The 17899-nt window shown below is 45.5% G+C and overlaps 1 protein-coding gene across 1 annotated transcript; it reads left to right on the top strand.

Annotated features, from left to right (window-relative positions):
* The first annotated feature begins 1595 nt into the window (after window positions 1-1595).
* LOC137358335 (probable G-protein coupled receptor 142) lies at window positions 1596-16282 on the top strand. The gene is made up of 7 exons (XM_068024278.1): window positions 1596-1662; window positions 5110-5966; window positions 7412-7439; window positions 14755-14982; window positions 15064-15224; window positions 15613-15693; window positions 16124-16282. The coding sequence occupies exons 1-7, from the start codon at window positions 1596-1598 to the stop codon at window positions 16280-16282; spliced, it is 1581 nt and encodes a 526-aa protein (XP_067880379.1).
* Window positions 16283-17899: the final 1617 nt, after the last annotated feature.

Genomic DNA, 17899 nt, shown 5'->3' with positions numbered 1-17899 from the left:
TGATCAGTACTGAGGGAATGTGCTGTCGGAAGTCAGTATTCAGTGAATGTGGCACTGCTGGAGGGTCAGTACTGAGGGAGTGCCACATTAAGGGAGACTAGCACTGATGGAGGTGCAACAAGCAAGTGATGCTGTGTCAGAAGGGCACGAATGAGGGAGCACTGCGTTGTCAGACTGTAAGTACTGAAGAAACGCTGCACTGTCAGAAGCTTAGTACAAAGGGAGTGCTGCACGGTCAGAGTCAGTATTGATGGAGTGCTGCCGTGTCGGAGGGGAGGTAATGAGGGAGTGCAGCAGTGTTAAGATGCTGTTTAGGATGAGACCTTATAATGATATCCCTTTTCCCCTCTCAGTTGTATGCAAACAAATCCACGCCCATCTCCCTACCAAGCAGCCCTCTGTTGCGTTAAAGCTCTCATCTTTTTATTTTGAGACACAGCACTGAAACAGGCCCTTCGGCCTACCGAGTCTGTGCTGACCAACAACCACCCATTTATACTAATCCTACAGTAATTCAATATTCCCTGCGACCTACCTACACTTGGGGCAATTTACAATGGCCAATTAACCTATCACCTGCAAGTCTTTTGGCTGTGGGAGGAAACCGGAGCACCCAGCGAAAACCCACACGATCACAGGGAGAACTTGCAAACTCCGCACAGGCAGTACCCAGAATTGAACCCGCGTCCCTGGAGCTGTGATGCTAACCACTGCGGCACTGTGGTGCCCCAACTATGCCCCAACTTCCTTCTTTCCCGTGAAACGTCCATGAAAAGACAGAATCGGCTCGAGGTAATGAATGACCTCCTCCTGTTCCTGCATAATACACTCAAGGGTGTATTGTCTCGTCCTGTTTCTGTGCAAAAGCCTCGAGAGGACTGAATGGCTTCCTCTTATTTCCTGTGTAACAGGCTTGAGAGGGTGCACGGTCTCCTCCTGTTCCGATGGAATCGGCTTGAGGGGCTGATTGGAACCCTGCTGTTTCTGTGCTTGCTATGATATTCTGTGGCAGTGAACTTTCCTCTCTGGTTAACCCTCTGCCTGACCTTTGTCTCCTCCTACATCTCCTCTCCCCAGGAATAGTTGAAGGCAGCTGCCAATGAGATGGTGAAGGACTCCCCGAAATTTTAGCCATAGCAGTCAGACTTCTCCCCATTTTTACAGTGAGGAAGGCCCAGATGGACGATGGCTGCTACCTGCCCTTCACCACCCGAACCACAATTGAGTGAAGGACAGCATTGAAACAACATGCGATCTAGAGGTGTGACAGACGGTGTTTGAAAGAACAACCTTGCTGCTCAGAGAATACAACATCAAACTTTCATTAGTTATATAATGTGATGAGAATTTTCCAGTCTTTGAGGTTTGCCAATACAATCTCCAAAATAAATATATTCTATCACAACACAGACTGACCTTGACGTCGTAATCTGTTTGTTCAATTTAAAAACAAACGGTTTGAACAATGTGGCAACATCAATACTCCATGGAGATCCCACAGACTATAAATACCAGGCTCTGCGAAAGTATTGCCTCAGAGTTTAATGCAGAGCGATTACTTGTAGCAAGAAGGAACAGATCACTTCACAAAGAAAATGATTAAAACATTTTATAGTATCTTGAAAATATATTACTTGATCCTTGGCATCATTGGTGTTCCTGGTAAGTTGTAAATCTGAGTGTGAGCTGGCCTATGATTTTACTCTGTGGCAGCTAATATTACATACTGATCTAGTGGTCACCGATATACAGACATCTGATATGCAATATAAGTTTCTTCTGTCAAATATCCGAAATTATCCCTATAGTTTTATTTCATTGTCTGAGCTGACAATAAACCTCTGTTTCTAACTGACAGGCTCTCTCAGTCATCATATTATTGTATTTATGGAATATTGTGCAATGTTGACTTGGAGCTCAGTAAAAACAACTCTAAGAGTGAAGGTACTAGTGGGAGTATCACTTGGTGTAAAATCGAAATGAGTGTAGGTCACTGATTGTAGTTGAAAACAAGACCCAGTGGCCAATTCTTACTGGGAGTAACCGTCATTGTAGAATTTTACTGAGTGTGGGTTACTAACTGGAGTGGAGCACCTGATCCCAGTGCTGATGTATTACTGGGAGTAACTGTCACTGGAGAATTGTACTGAGTGTGGGTTACTAACTGGAGTGGAACACCTGACCCCAGTGATAATGTATTACTGGGAGTAACTGTCACTGTAGAATTGTACTGAGTGTGGGTTACTAACTGGAGTGGAGCACCTGATCCCAGTGATAATGTATTACTGGGAGTAACTGTCACTGCAGAATTGTACTGAGTGTGCGTTACTAACTGGAGTGGAGCACCTGACCCCAGTGATAATGTATTACAGGGGGTAACTTTCAGTGTAGTAGTGTACTGAGTGTGGTCACTAACTGGAGTGGAATACCTGACCCCAGTGACCATGTATTACCGGGAGCATCTTTCAGTGTTGTTTTGTATTGAGTACAATTGTACAATCCGATTCTGTGTTGAAATCATTGTTTCCGGTGACTGATCTCTCCTTTCCTTGGAGTTGTCTGTGTGATTGACGCAAGTCATTGATAGCAATGGGGACGATTTTCGCGGATGTCTGCTAATAAGTGTATACATTGAAATGTATCAGTATTGCTCTGTCTTCCATTGAACTGCCCCAACAGAATCAGATATTAACTACTTCCTTACAGTTACACAGCAGAGAAGCATTATTAAAGCATTCTAATCCTCTGTAAAATTACGTTTCGTATTCTGATTATATTTATTGTGAACACTTAAGTATTTTTAGTGTTGATTAATGCATTGCCCCAAAACGGTTCTGAGAATCTGTATGTCAAAAGTGTTGCTTTTTACGATCGTGCTAATACACAGAATGAATATCGAAATCCAGTTATTCAAACATGCACTTTTGCAAATGACTAAGGTTCTTTCAATCAGTTCTTATGCCTGGTTTAGCGTCTCGACACATGTAAACTGTAACAATTGCTTCCCTGAGCTCAATGAGGTGTGTCCCAGTGAGGAGAGACAGCAATATCGAAGTATCTCACATATCAGATTTTCATGACAGATATCAGACCAGGGGCATTGAGTAATAATATTAGTGAACTGTTAATGATGAAACGAATAGTACACTTCTCTCTGTCTTACTATCGTCCTGGTTAAAAAAAATTGCACCTTCTCGGATAAATCAAGAGCCTTTTTGTCACATGGAGTCCAGGATTGTACATAGAACGCTAATTGTGGAATGAAAAAAACTTTCTATATGAGTTTAATATCAGTGCTCGGCTGTTACAACTTCTTTCTCAGGAAATGAACTCAAATGCTTTGTTAGTATTTTATGGCCGTGTTAACCCAGGATATGATTTCTGAATCTAAACCCCTGAACCCCTTTTCCCTTCGAAACCATTTGGACTCTTATCTTCCAAAGATTATTTGGGAAGCTTATTTTTCTGACCAAAATCCAACACCTCAGACTTAGCTGCAGTGAAAACATTTGCTATTTAAATTCCCATTGTGCAAATCTGTTAACTGTTATTAATGATGTTTTCAGTTATTTTGTTGCATTCTTCCTCTGCATTAACTGTCCTCTCAATTTGGATTTTTCTGCGGATTTTGTAATTGTGCTACTGCTTCCCGAGTTGATATCATTTCTGTAACTGTTGAATGACAGTATTCCTAGGACTGATCCTTGTGGAAACCACTTCCCAACTTCTGCCAATCTGACGAACTACCTTTAACCCATATTCCATGTTTCCTATTTTTGGAGTCAGCTTGCTCTCCATTCTGCTGCTTGTCCCATAACATAACTATTTTTGACAGTAGGCATGAGTCTGCTGTGTGGTTGCTTATCAAAGGCCTTTGGAAAATTAATGTCAATTGTATGGACTGTTTAACACTTCTCTACTCTTTCTGATATTATTCAAACACGTTTATAATAATAATAATTAATAATAATACGACACTGCTAGGTGTTTCTGGATGTTTCACTGTTAAATCTTTGAATAAGTATTCCATGATTATTCCTACGACTAACGTTATGCTTAATTGTCTATCGTTCCTTCAACAAGTTATATCTTCCGTCTTAAATACAAGAATCACATTAGCTGTCCGTCAGCTCTCAGGCACTATTCCCCACTCTGATGAACATTAATGAACAGATAATCGTGTCTCTCTTATCGCTTCCCCATCTTTCAAAGTATGTGTGGATGTAATCCATCTGAACTAGACAGTTTGCCCTTTCTTTGATAAATTTATCAAATATCTCCCCACTTTCTACCTTAAATATCATGAAGGTTTTTTCGAATGTATTCACCATTAACTGACATTAATTACTCCCCTCAGAGGTCCCTCTCCTTTCTTCAGGCACCGAATCCTAATCCACTGGGTCTTTCTGCCCCAATTGTCCCACAGTGCACGACACGTTCTTCCAGAGCTGTGCCTCAGAGGTTCTTTTACATTTCTGTACATGTCAAAGTCCAGTAAAGCCGAGCTGTCCCTCAACTCCCAATGAATGAGATCTTGCCTGGCAGACACCATGAAGCCGTTTCCGAGACATTATCCACTGACCATCTCCTGCTGGATCGTTCTGAGAGCCCTCACTTCTAATTTATTTGTGCTGTTTCATTCACTCACCATTCCCCATGTTTCTCCTCTCTTCCTCAGCAGCTCTGCTCTTGGAATGAAAATCCTCAGAGTATCCTGATCCTGACCCCTGTGCAGAGACACTATTGTATATGCTAGGCATGTGGACATGTGGTGTAAACATTGGAATATTTCACACTCAAATGTTGATGCTGTGGACGCATGTACTAAATATCCAGCCTTTGTATCGGATACATGGACTATTCTTTGCTCAGAACAGTTGTGATGAAACGTCACAGACCGGAAACGTTAATTCTGCTTCCAGCTCTACAGATTCTGCCCGACCTGCTGAGTATTTCCAGCACTTTCTGCTTATATTTCAGATTTCCAGCATCTGCAGCATTTTTCTCCGATACCGGAGCATGGTCTGTGTCTGTGCTTACTGTCTGGGTCAGACAATTCGAGCGTTTGATTGGTTACTTCCACTCACTTTCTCATTCTCTCACTGACAGTTAATTTACTGGCGATTGTGATCCTGTCCCGGGGAAAGTGCGGCCTCTCCACCTGCACCACTCGCTACCTGGTGGCCATGGCAATGGCGGATCTACTGGTCATTATCACTGCGGTCATACTGTTCAGGATCAATTTTTATTATTTCCCAGAAGTTTTAATTTACATCACGCCTGTGTGTAGTGTTATCATTGCCCTGATTCATGCAGCCACAGATTGTTCTGTCTGGTTCACCGTCACTTTCACCTTTGATCGATTTGTGGCCATTTGTTGCCAGAAGCTGAAAACAAAATATTGCACTGAGAAAACTGCAGTTTTTGTTCTAGCAACAGCCGGCATTCTGCTCTGCTTAAAAAACGTCCCTTTTTACTTTGCATATGAACCTCCAGAGATCATCAGCAAAGTACCATGGTTCTGTTATCAAAAGCCAAGCTATTATACTGATCCCAGATGGTTGGGGTTTGACTGGTTTGATAAGTTTTTAAACCCATTGCTCCCAATCGCTTTAATTCTGTTACTCAATGCTTTAACTGTCAGACACATTTTGGTGGCCAGTCGAGTTCGCAAGGGACTGAGGGGTCATAGCAAGGGAGAGAATTGCAGTGACCCAGAGATGGAGAGCAGAAGGAAGTCTGTGATTTTACTCTTCACCATATCTGGCAGCTTCATACTTCTGTGGTTGGTGTTTGTTATCGAATACTTATATTATACCATATCAGGAACGGGTCACAGGGATTACAGTGATTCGGAATATATATTTCGACAAGTCGGATTGATGATACGGGATTTAAGTTGCTGCACAAATACATTTATTTATGGGACGACTCAGGCCAAGTTCAGAGAGCAGGTCAAGAGTGCGGTGAGATGTCCAGTTAGATCAATTATTCAATTAATCAATAAACAAAACTGACAGCAGCCCAGGGGCAAGTCCCAGTGTTTGCAGTCCATGAATCTAATATTCATCCCCGATATGCAAGAGGTGACCGACAGCTGGATGACCAGAAATACAATAGCAGGGGGGCAGGTGGCGTCACACATGTCGAAAAGCAGCAGCTCAGAGGCAATGAGGTGACCTTTGGAGGAGTGGAGAGAAAGGGGACAGGAGGAGAGTCTGAGCGTCCCCCGCCGGAGAGACGTGGAATCAGCAGCTACTGTCTCTCCAGCACCCCAACTGGGTCCATCGCTGAAAACAAAAGTTACTGTTCCAAAATCAAAATGCTGCAGATGCTGGAAATCTACACTTGTCTGTTCATCACTAATATTTGCTTTCATTTCCGAGAAATACTACTTAGTCCATCTCCCTTACTTTCCCACTGCTTGGTCACTGCCAACTCTCTCTCTCACTCTCTCACTGAGTCAGATGGTGGGCTGGTGGAGGTCATTTGGGGTTTGCAAGAAGCATGAATTAGAAGATCGCAGAGGTTTCAGCGGGTTGCAGAGGCTGTTGGTGTTTACAGGTATAGGCTGGGTGTTGGGGCTGGAGGAGGTCGCAGAGATAGGGAGGGTGGTCTGGGCTGGAGTAGGTTAGAGATAAGAAGGATTGTTGGGGCTGGAGGAGGTTACATGGACAGGGAGGGTTGTAGGAGCTGCAGGAGTTTACGGAGAGTGTCATGATCCTTTTTATTCTCTCGGGGAAATATGTGGTGTGTCCTGAAGACAGCAAAGGAGCAATACTGCTTTAAGAACAAGCAGGCCTTCGGAGTTACTGAAAAAGTGCATTCGCTTGACTTTGAAACAGCCATTCACACTGAGCATCGAGAGACACGTTTGTTACAACTTAATTTTGAACTGTCTTAGAGTGCAAACAGAGTATTCTGACAGAGGAAACAGACAGACATCGACGTGTTAGCACCTGAAAGAAGAGTCTTAGCCCATTTTAGAGAGGAGGAAGAGAATTTAGTCTGTTTATTTATTATTATCTCTCAAAATTTAAAAAAAAAATCAGGCCTAAACAGATATCTCTGATAATTTAAACAGTAGGAAGGGAAGTTAAACTGTGACAATCTTTTATCCCTCAAGCACTCTAAAGCCAGATTGATTCTATTAAAAGTGGTTGTGAGTTGTTGATCTACTGTGGTCACCGCTGGAGAAGGAAAACATCACTTACTACTGGATTTCAACGACAGACTGTTTTACTGTTGAATAACCTATTTTGTCCCCATCCAACGGCTGTGAGGACTTCAAGCAACATTGGGCTGCAAATTTGCAAGGACTATAATTTTTCTCTTTTAAATGTTGTTTATGTCTTCGTAGTGTTTACGAATTTACATTTTCTAATTAAACTATTATTTTGTTGATTTACAGACATGGAGGTTTGTAGCAGCTGCAGGAGGTTAGGTAGATAGGTCGGGTTGTAGGAGCTGGAGGAGATAACAGAGATATGGAAGGTTGTAAGAAATGGAGCTGGTTACAGAGATGTGGCAGGATGTCCGAGCTGGACGGGTTTACATAGATAGGAATGGTTGGAGGAGTGGTCACATATAGATGGAGGGTTTTTATGGCTGGATGAGCTTAGAGAGATATGGATGTTTGTATGAGCTGCAGGAGGTCCCTGAGAGTGGGAGGTTTGTCAGAGCTGGGGGACATTGCAGAGATAAGGAAGTCTGTAAGGGCTGCAGGAGGTCACATTGATGGGTGCGGGGTTGATGAGCTGGAGAAGGTTTCAGAGATATACAGAGCTGCAGGGGATGCAGGGGGATACATAGATAGAGAGAGTTGTAGGAGCTGGAAGAGGCTACAGAGATTTGGACGGTTGTCGGGGTGCAGGGTGTTACATATATATGGAGGATTACAAAGTTTGCATGAGGTAAGAGAGATATGGAGGGTTGTATGAGCTGCAGGAGGACTCTTGAAGTAGGAGGGTTGTAGGAGCTGGAGGAGGTTGCAGTGATATGGGGGGGTGTCAGGGCTGCAGTGGGTTACATAGATGGGGAGGGTTATAGGAGATGGAGGGCATAACAGAGATATGGAGGGTTGTAGGGCCTATAGGTGCTTACATAGATAAGGGAGGGTTGTAGGGGCTGGAGGAGGTTACAGAGATATGGATGGCTGAAGGGCGGCACAGTGGTGCAGTGGTTAGCACTGCAGCCTCACAGCTCCAGCGACCCGGGTTCAATCCTGGGTACTGCCTGTGTGGAGTTTGCAAGTTCTCCCTGTGTCTGCGTGGGTTTCCTCCGGGTGTTCCGGTTTCCTCCCACATACCAAAGACTTGCAGGTTGATAGGTAAATTGGCCATTATAAATTGACCCCAGTATAGGTAGGTGGTAGGGAAGTATAGGGATAGGTGGGGATGTGGTAGGAATATGGAATTAGTGTAGGATTAGTATAAATGGGTGGTTGATGGTCGGCACAGACTTGGTGGGCCGAAGGGCCTGTTTCAGTGCTGTATCTCTAATCTAATCAAATAATCAAGGGGAAGCAGGGGGTTGCATAGATAGGGAGGGTTGCAGGAGCTGGAGGGGGTTAGATCGATATGGAGGGTTATAGGGGCTGCAGGAGGTTGCACAGAAAGGGATGGTCGTAGGAGGTGGAGGGCGTTAGATCGACATGGAGGGTTATAGGGGCTAGTGGACGTCACAGAGACATGGAGGGTTGTACAGCTGCTGCACGTCCCACAGATTGCGAGAGATGCAGGAGGTTATCGTGATATGGATGTTTGTAGGGGCTCCAGGAGTTTACATATATATGGAGGGTTATAGGGTCTGGAGAATGTTAAAGAGTTATGGAGGGTTGTAGGAGCTGCAGGAGGTCACTTAGATGGCCGGCGCGTTGTAGGAGCTGTAGAAGGTTGCATAGATATGGAGGGCTGCAGGGAGTTACACAGATAGGGAGGATTGTAGGAGCTGGCGGATTTTACAGAGATCTGCACTCTTGTAGGGGCTGCAGGGGGTTACATACATATGAAGGATGAGAAAGGTTGGAGGAGGTTGCAGAGGTAGAGAGTGTTGTAGGAGCTGAAGGAGATTACAGAGTTATGGAGGGACCTAAGGGCTGCAGGGGCTTGCATAGATAAGGAAGTCTATAGGAGCTGGAGCAGGTTCCAGTGATGTGGAGCATTGTTGGGCTGCAGGGTGTTACATAGATAGAGGGAGCTGTAGAAGCTGTCGGAGGTTACAGAGATAGGGAGAGTTGTAAGTGCTGCCGGAGGTTACATATATATGTGGACAATTATAGGGGTTGGATGACATTACAGAGATATGCAGGGTTTTATGCGCTGCAGGAGGTCCCATTGATTGTGAGGGTTGTAGGAGCAGGAGGCGGTTGCAGTAATGTGTAGGTCTGCATGGGCTGCCGTCGTTTTCATAAGTAGGGAGGGCAGTAGGAGCTGGAGGAGATAACCGAGATATGGAGGGTTTTAGTCGCTGCTGGGGTTTACATATATAGGGAGGGTTGTCGGAGCAGGAGGAAGTTGCACAAACATGAAGGGTTCTGGAGGTTGCAGGGGGCTACATAGATAGGGAGGGTTCTAAGATTTGGATGGGTTTGAGAAATATGCAGGGTTGCAACATCTGCAGAAGGTCACAGAGATGCATAGGGTTGTAGGATCTGGACGAGCTTGCAGTGATATGGAGGGTTGTATGTGTTCCAGAGTGTTACATAGTTAAGGAAGGTTGCAGGATCAACAGCACGTTACATATATGTGGGTGTCTATAGATGCTCTGTGAGGTTTGAGAGATATGGAGGGTTGTATGATCTGCAGGAGTTCCCACAGATTGGGAGGTTTGTGGGTGCTGGAGGAGATGGAAGGAATATGGAGGTTTGTCGGGCTGCAGGGGGTTACATAGATAGAGAGGTTTATAGGAGCTAGAGGAGGTTACAGTGATATGAAAAGTTGCAGGGCCTGCAAGGGTTTACACAGATAGGGAAGGTTGTAGTGGCTGCAGGAGGTTACATATATATGGAGGGTTATATGGGCTGGATGAGCTTAGAGAGATATGGAGAGTTGAATGAGCGGCAGGAGGTCCCATATAGTGAGAGAGTTGGAGGAGATGGAGGAGGTTGCAGAGACATAGACAGTTATGGGGCTGCAGTGTATTACATAGATATGGAGGGTTGTAGGATCTGCTGGACGTTCAATAGATGGGCGGGGTTTCAGGAGCCGGAGGAGGTTGCAGAGATATGGACTGTTGTAGGAGTGCAGGCTTTTACACAGATATGGAATGTTATAGGGGCTGGATGAGGTTAGATATATATGGCTGTATGAGCTGCAGGAGGTCCTTTAGAGTGGGAGGGTTGTAGGAGCTGGAGGAGGTTGCAGTGATATTGAAGTTTGTAGGGGCTGCAGAGTGCTACATAGATTGGGAGGGTTATCGCAGATGGAGAAGAGAACGGAGATGTGGAGGGTTCTAGGGATTGCTGGGGTTTGCATAAATGGGGAGGGTTGCAGGTGCTGAAGTGGCTATATAGATCGGAGGGTTGTAGGGGCAGGAGGAGATTACATGTATATGTGGAATTATAGGGACCGGATGAGCTTAGAGAAATATGGATGGTTGTAGGGGCTGGATGAAGTTTAAACGATAGGGAGGGTTATAATGGCTGGAACAGGTTACAGGGCTATCGAAGGATGTAGGAGCTGCAGATGTCATACAGATACTGGGGTTGTAGAAGCTGGAGAAGGCTGCAGAAATATGGAAGGTTCTAGGGGCTGCAGGGTCTAACATGGATAAGGAGGGTTGTAGGAGCTGGAGGAAGTTACAGAGAAACGGAGGGTTGCAGGGGCTGAAGGAAGTCGCATAGATGGCGGGTTGTAGCAGCTGGAGAAGGTTTCAGAGATATGGACGGCAGCAGGGGCTGCAGGGTGTTGCATAGATAGGGAGGGTTATAGGAGCTGGAGGAAATTACAGAGATATGGATGGTTGAAGGGCCGCAGGGGTGGCATAGATAGGGAGGGTTTTAGGAAGTGGAGGAGGTCACAGTGATTTTGATGATCGTAGGGGTTCAGGGGTTTACATATATATGGACGATTATAGAGGCTAGTTGCGGTTCCAGAGATGTGGAGGCTCTTTTGAGCGACAGGAAATCCCTTAAAGTAGGAGGGTTTTATGAGCGGGAGAAGGTTGCCGTGATATGAAACGTTGTTGGGGCTGCAGAGGGTTACAGGAGATGGAGTAGATAAGAGAGAAATGGAGGGTTCCAGAGGTTGCAGGGCTTACATAAATAGCGAGGGTTGTAAGAGCTGGAGTAGGTTACAGAGATAAGGAGGTCTGTAGGGGCTGCTGGAGTGCATAGAAAGGGAGGGTTGTAGGTCTGGAGAGGTTACATGTGTATGGAGTGTTATAGGGGCTGGATGAGATTAGAGATATCTGCAGGTTTGTATGGACTGGAGGAAGTTAAAGAGATAGGGAGGGTTATAGGGCTGGAGGAGGTTCCAGGGTTATGGAGTGTTGTCGGAGCAGCAGGTGGTCACAATGTTTGTGGGGAGGGATGGTGCGGTGCTCTCAAAGCTGGAGAGGTTTGCCTTGTTACGGAGGGCTGTAGGGGTTGCAGAGGGTTACATAGATGGGGAGGTTTATAGGAGCTGGAGGGCATTACAGAGATATGGAGGATTGTCGGGGCTGCAGGGGGTTCCAAAGATTGGGAGGGTTGCAGGAGCTGGAGGGCCTTACAGAGATACGGAGGATTGTAGGGGCTGCAGGGGGTTACATAGTTAGGGATGTTTGTAGAATCTGGAGGTGGTTATAGAGATAAGGAGAGTTGTCGGAGCTGGACGACATTCCAGCGATACAAAGGATTGTAGGGGCTGCAGGGGGGTCCAAAGATAGGGTGAGTTGTAGGAGTGGGAGAAGGGTACAGAGATATGGATGGTCGTGGGGGCTGCAGGAGGTTGAATAGCTAGGGATGTTCGTAGGAGCTGGAGGTGGTTAGATCTAAATGGAGGATTATTGGGGCTGGTGGATGTTATAGATACACGGAGCATTGTACAGCTGCAGGAGGTCCCGTAGATTGGGAGTGCTGTAGGAGATGGAGGAGGTTAGATCTAAATGGAGGATTATTGGGGCTGGTGGATGTTATAGATACATGGAGCATTGTACAGCTGCAGGAGGTCCCGTAGATTACGAGTGCTGTAGGAGATGGAGGAGGTTGCATTGATATGTAGGTTTGTAGGGGCTGCAGGGGTTTAGATATATATGGATGGTTATAGGGTCTTGAGAAGGCTGAAGAGTTATGGAGGGGCTTTTGAGCTGCAGCAGGTCACAGAGATTGGGGCGGGTTGTAGGAGCTGGAGAAGGTTGCATAGATATAGAGGGTTGCAGGGGTTGTGGGGAGTTACATAGATAGGGAATGTTGTCGGAGTGGCAAGAGGTTACAGAGATATGGACGCTTGTAAGGCTGCAGGGGGTTACATATATTTGGAGGATTATAAAGGCTGGAGGAGGTTACAGAGGTAGAGAGGGTTGTAGGAGCTGGAGGAGGATGCAGAGATATGGAGGACTGTAGGGGCTTCAGGATTTTACATAGATAGGGAGTGTCGTGGGAGCTGGTGGAGGTTGCTGTGATTTGGAGGGTCCTACGGGCTGCACGTGGATACATTCATCGGGATGGTTATAGGCGTTTACATTTAAATGGGGTGTTTTAGGGACTGGAGGATGTTACAGAGATATGGAGGGTGGCAGAATCTGCGGGAGGTCCCATAGATTGGGAGAGTTGTCGGAGCTGGAGGAGGTTGCATATATATGGAGAGTTGTAGAGGCCAGATGAGATTACGGAGATATACAGGGTTATATGAGCGGCAGGAGGTCTCATAGATAGGGAGGGTTGTAAGAGAAGGGGGAGGTTGCAATAATGTGGAGTTTTGTCAGGGCTGCAGCGGATTACATAGATTGGGAGGGTTGTCGGAGCTGGAGGAGGTTACAGAGATATGGAGGTCTGTAGGAGTTGCAGGGGGTTACATAGACAGGTAGGGTTGTCAGTGCTCTAGTGGGTTAGGAAATATGGAGCGTTGTTGGCGCTGGATGGGGTCTGAGAGATATCCAGGGTTGCAGAAGCTGCAGGAGGTCACTGAGATTGGGAGGGTTGTAGGGGCTGGAGGACTTTACAGAGATATGGAGAGTTGTCGGGCTCCAGGGAGTAAAACAGATAAAGAGGGCTGTAGCAGCTGGAGAAGATTATAGATTTATGGAGGGTTGTAGCGGCTGCATGAGCTTACATGCATGTGATGGTTGTTGGAGCTCGAGGGGGTTACAAATATATGGAGGATTATAGGGACTGGAGGAGGACAGAGAGTTATGGTAGGTTGCAAGAGATGCAGGAGGGATCAGAGATTGGGACGGTTGTAGGAGCTGGAGAATTTTACAGAGACATGGACGATTGCAGGGTATTTCATAGATAGGGAGGGTTGTAGGACCTGGAGTAAGTTACAGAGAGTTGTAGAGGCTTCAGGAGGTAAAATAGATAGGGATGTTTGATCGAGCTACAGGTGGCTATATATATCGGAGGGTTATAGGGTCTAGAAGAGGTTAAAGAGATGTGGTGGGTTGTCAGGGCTGGATGAGGATACTCAGATAGGGGGGCTGTAGGTGCTGGAGACAATTGCAGCGATATGGAGGTTTGCAGGAGCTGCACATGCAACACTCACACGCATATATACATTAAAGTATGTAGATACAATCCCTCAGCACCCCATTGGAACTGGAAAAGGCCATTCAGCCCTCTCTAGCCTGTTAAATAGCAACAGCAGGGGGTCATTCAAACCCCTTGAGCTTGTTACACAGGAAGAGGAGTGGATCAGTCAGTACCTCACACGGCGAGATCGGATAACTCAATATAGGCTGGCGGGATGAAGCCTGGGATCTTCCTGCTCTGTGCATGCGGGGCTCAGTACACACCTCACAGCCCCAAGTAAGCAACGGTTAACACAGGGAATGGAAAAAATGAATGAGAGAATTCTGGTGAGCAATCAATAAACCAAAACTCATTCAGAGACAGAATATTTTACTTTATTTTCGTATCGAAGCAGGAGGGGTTATTCCAGGCCCGTAACTCCTCTCACTAACACACCAGCTCTCAATCTGTTTGGTCACCGGTAGATTCATTCAGTATCAACCCGTCATTTACTTTGCAGAGCAGACTCGCTGGACCTACCATTATAGAGAGTTTGGGGTTGGTGCAGAATGAACCGATCATCTCTCCGACTCGAGGGGGTTGAATGGAATTCAGGAGAAGCTTCCTTACCCAGTGAATGTTGAGAATTTTGGACTCAATAGCGCGGGCAGTGGTTGGAGTAAATGGTGTAGATGTATTTTGGGGGAAGCTGGATAAACACATGAGGCAGAAAGGAATAGAAGGATATGTCGAATGGGTGAGATGAGGAGCGGGTGGGATGAATCCTGGGTATTTCCTGCTCTGTGCTACCCCTTAACACTGCCAATAGTTGCGGCCGGACCATGTGGTTTGTTCTTCTTGCAAGGAGCAGACAATCCAGGTTCCACAAATTGTGGTTGATGAACTAGGCTGCAACCATTCCATTTTCTGTCTTTTTGGGATTTTGCGCTGGTTAAGATCATTGGAACTGGCCTGAGGCAAAGCACAAACCGACAGACGAGAATCAGAGTGAAAGCGAGGGAGAGAGAGAGAATTGGCCATTAGAAGGAAATCCATCAATGGTAGATCAAATGACAAAAATGATGCAATCGGATCATACCCATTAGGAATGGGATGCACCGTCGGGCACAGTCCTGGAGCCATTGACGGCATAGAAGGAAGACATTCGGCCCATCGAGTCTATGCCAGCTCTCCATGGAGCAATCCAGTCAGTCCCACTCCCCTGGTTAATAACCGCAGCACTCCAAGTATCTTTCGTTTAAGCGCCCATCCAATTTCTTTAGAAAACTTCGATTGTGTCCACTTCTACCACGCTCTAGTGCAGCGAGTTCCAGGTTATTATCACTCACTGGGTAAAAAAAAGTTATTCTCACATCCTCTGCATTTTTTGCGTTTGCGAGCTCTTATACCATTAGTTAATAGGAACAGCTTTTCCTTGTCTAACGTATCGAAGAATATCATAACCTTGTACACCTCTATCAATTCTTCCCTCAATCTCCTTTGCTCCAAGGAGAACAAAGAAAAGTTTTCCAACCTAACCTTGCAGCTAGCAATCCCCTCATCTGGAACCATTCTGGTAAATCTCCTCCGCACCCTCTCAGGGATCTTCATATCCTTCCGAAAGTGTGATGACCAGAAATGCAAACAATAATCCAAATGGGGCATAACCAGATTGTTATAAAGTTTCAACATAACTTCCCTGACTTTGCTCAATACGTCTATTTACGAAGTCCATGATGCCATATGTTTTGCTACCACTCTCTCAATATGTCCTGCAACTTTCAAAGTTCGATGTACAAGCATCCCCAGGTCCCTCTGTTTCTGCACACGTTTTGGAACCGTGCCATTCGGTCTATATTGCCTCTCCCTATTCCTTCTGCCAAAATGCATGACCTCACACTTGTATTAATTCCCATCTGCCACTTGTCATTCCATTATGCTAACCCATCTATGTCCTGTTGTAGGCTGTTCATATCATCCTCACTGTTTGTCACACCTCCAAGGTTTGTGCCATTGACAAATTTCGAGATTCTGCATTCCAAGATGTAAGGCTTAAATATAGCAAAAATAAAATGCTCCGAGCACTGACCCTGGGAGAAAATTACTATCTACCATCCGCCAATCTGCAAAAAAAAAAACAATCATTTTGCATGGCTTGCTGTTTTCTGTCCTTTAGATAATTTTGTATCCAGTTGAACACTGGTTCTCCTTATTCCATGAGCCTCAATTTTGTTAAGCAGCTTATTATGTGTTACATTATCAAACTCATTCTTAAAATCCATATCAACAACATTCATTGCATTTCCTTCCTCAACCTTATCTGTTAAACATCATACAATTCAATCCAATTAGTCAAGCATGATCTGCCTTTTACAAATCCGTGCTGGCGATCACAAATTAACTGAAACCTCTCCAAGTGCTAGTTGACTTTTCCCTGATTCTTATTTCTAAACTTTTATCCACCACTGATGTTAGGCCAACTGCCTACAGTTGCCAGAATTGTCCTTGCACCCTTTTTTGAATAAGGGATTCACTTTGCCACTCTCTAATCCTCTGTCACTTCCCTCATATCTAGGAAGATTGCACGATTATGACACGCCCTTCTGCGATGTCTACCCCCACTTTGTTTGGTAACCTGTCATGCAGTCCATCTGGATCAGGTGACTTATCTACCCCGATCACAGCCAGCCTTTTCAGCACCTGCCTCTCTCAAATTTTACCATATGCATTGGCTCAACTCTCCGCTTCTATTGATATTTTGTTAGATTCATCTTCCTTAGTAAACACTGATACAATATACTCATTATCTATTCTAGCCTTTACGTTACTGGAAACGCTACTTTCATCCTCCAACTCTGCTGAACACAAAGTATCCTTCAAGTGTGTCACCTGGAATTCTGCGCTTTCCAGTCGCTGCCCTGCATGCTTCGTGATGAACCCAGAGCACTCTCTCAATCTGAGTAATACACCTAAATTCACAATCATGAAGCACAGGAGGTCATTCAGACCAGTGTCCTTGTGCTGGCTCTTTAAGAGTTATCCACTTAGTCTCACACTCCCCCTGATCTTCCTCCCTAGCTCTGTACATTCATTCACTTCAAGTATTTATCCAATTCTCCTTTAAAAGTTACTCTTGAATTTTCTTCCAGCACTCTTTCAGGCAGTGCATTCCAGACCACAACAACTCACTGTGTAAAAACATTTCTCATTGCCCCCTCTGGTGCCATAGTCAATTATATTAAATCTTTGTCAATTGGTTACAGACCCTCGTGCCACTGGAAACATTTACGAATATTGACTCTATCAAAAAATTGCATGATTTTGAAAGGCTTGATTAAATATCCGCTTAAGCTTCTTTGCTCGAAGGAGAACAATCCCAACTTCTCTAGTCTCTCCAAATTAACAGAACTCCCTCATACCTGTGGCTATTCTGGTAAATATCCTCTTGCACCCTGTCTAATACCTTGACATCTTTCTGAAACTGCGGCGCCCAGAACTGGAGAAAATATTCCATTTGGGATCTAATCAGCGTTTTATAAAGGTTTAGTGCAATGTCCATGTATTGTAGACTGTGCCTCTATGTATAGATCCCAGGATCCACTATATGTTTTAATCAGCCCTCTCAAATTGCCCCGCCAGAATATCTTGTGAACAAACATCCCCTGTTTCGGATTTATTGGCAGTACCAGCATTGAGGGAGTGCTTCACAGTGGGATGGGCAGCTCTGAGGGAGGGCGAGACTGTCAGAGGAGCAGTACTGATGGTGCACTGCAATGTCGGATGATCAGTACTGAGGGAGTGCTGTAACAGTCGGAGGAGCAGCATTGAGGGAGCCCTTCAATGTCGGAGGGGCAGCACTGAGGGAGCACTGCACTGTCCAAGGATCCGGACTGAGGGAGTGCTGAGACAATCAGAGGAGCAGCACTGAGGGAGTGCTACAATGTTAATTCGGCAGTACTAAGGGAGCACTGCATGGTCGAAAGGTCAATACTAAGGGAATGAGGCACAATCAGATGGGCAGTACTGAGGCAGTGCTCCACTGTTGGAGGAGCATTACTGAGGGAGTGCTGGCCTGGCGAAGAGGCGATTTGAAAATGCATTGCAATGTTGGATGTGCTGTTTGTTTGGATGACAGGTCCCTAGGTCCCGTTTGCCCACTTCGGTGGAGATAAATACTTCCAGGGCCCCGTCTCCTGCTGAGAGAGCCGCTACTACGTTAAAACAATCAGCTATTGCCCAGTTACCACCTTC

This window comes from Heterodontus francisci, chromosome 49 (assembly GCF_036365525.1).
Source record: "Heterodontus francisci isolate sHetFra1 chromosome 49, sHetFra1.hap1, whole genome shotgun sequence".
In the NCBI taxonomy this organism is placed as follows: Eukaryota; Metazoa; Chordata; class Chondrichthyes; order Heterodontiformes; family Heterodontidae; genus Heterodontus; species Heterodontus francisci.
The sequence above is the reverse complement of the archived record's forward strand: the minus strand, read 5'-3'. Positions and strand labels throughout refer to the sequence as shown.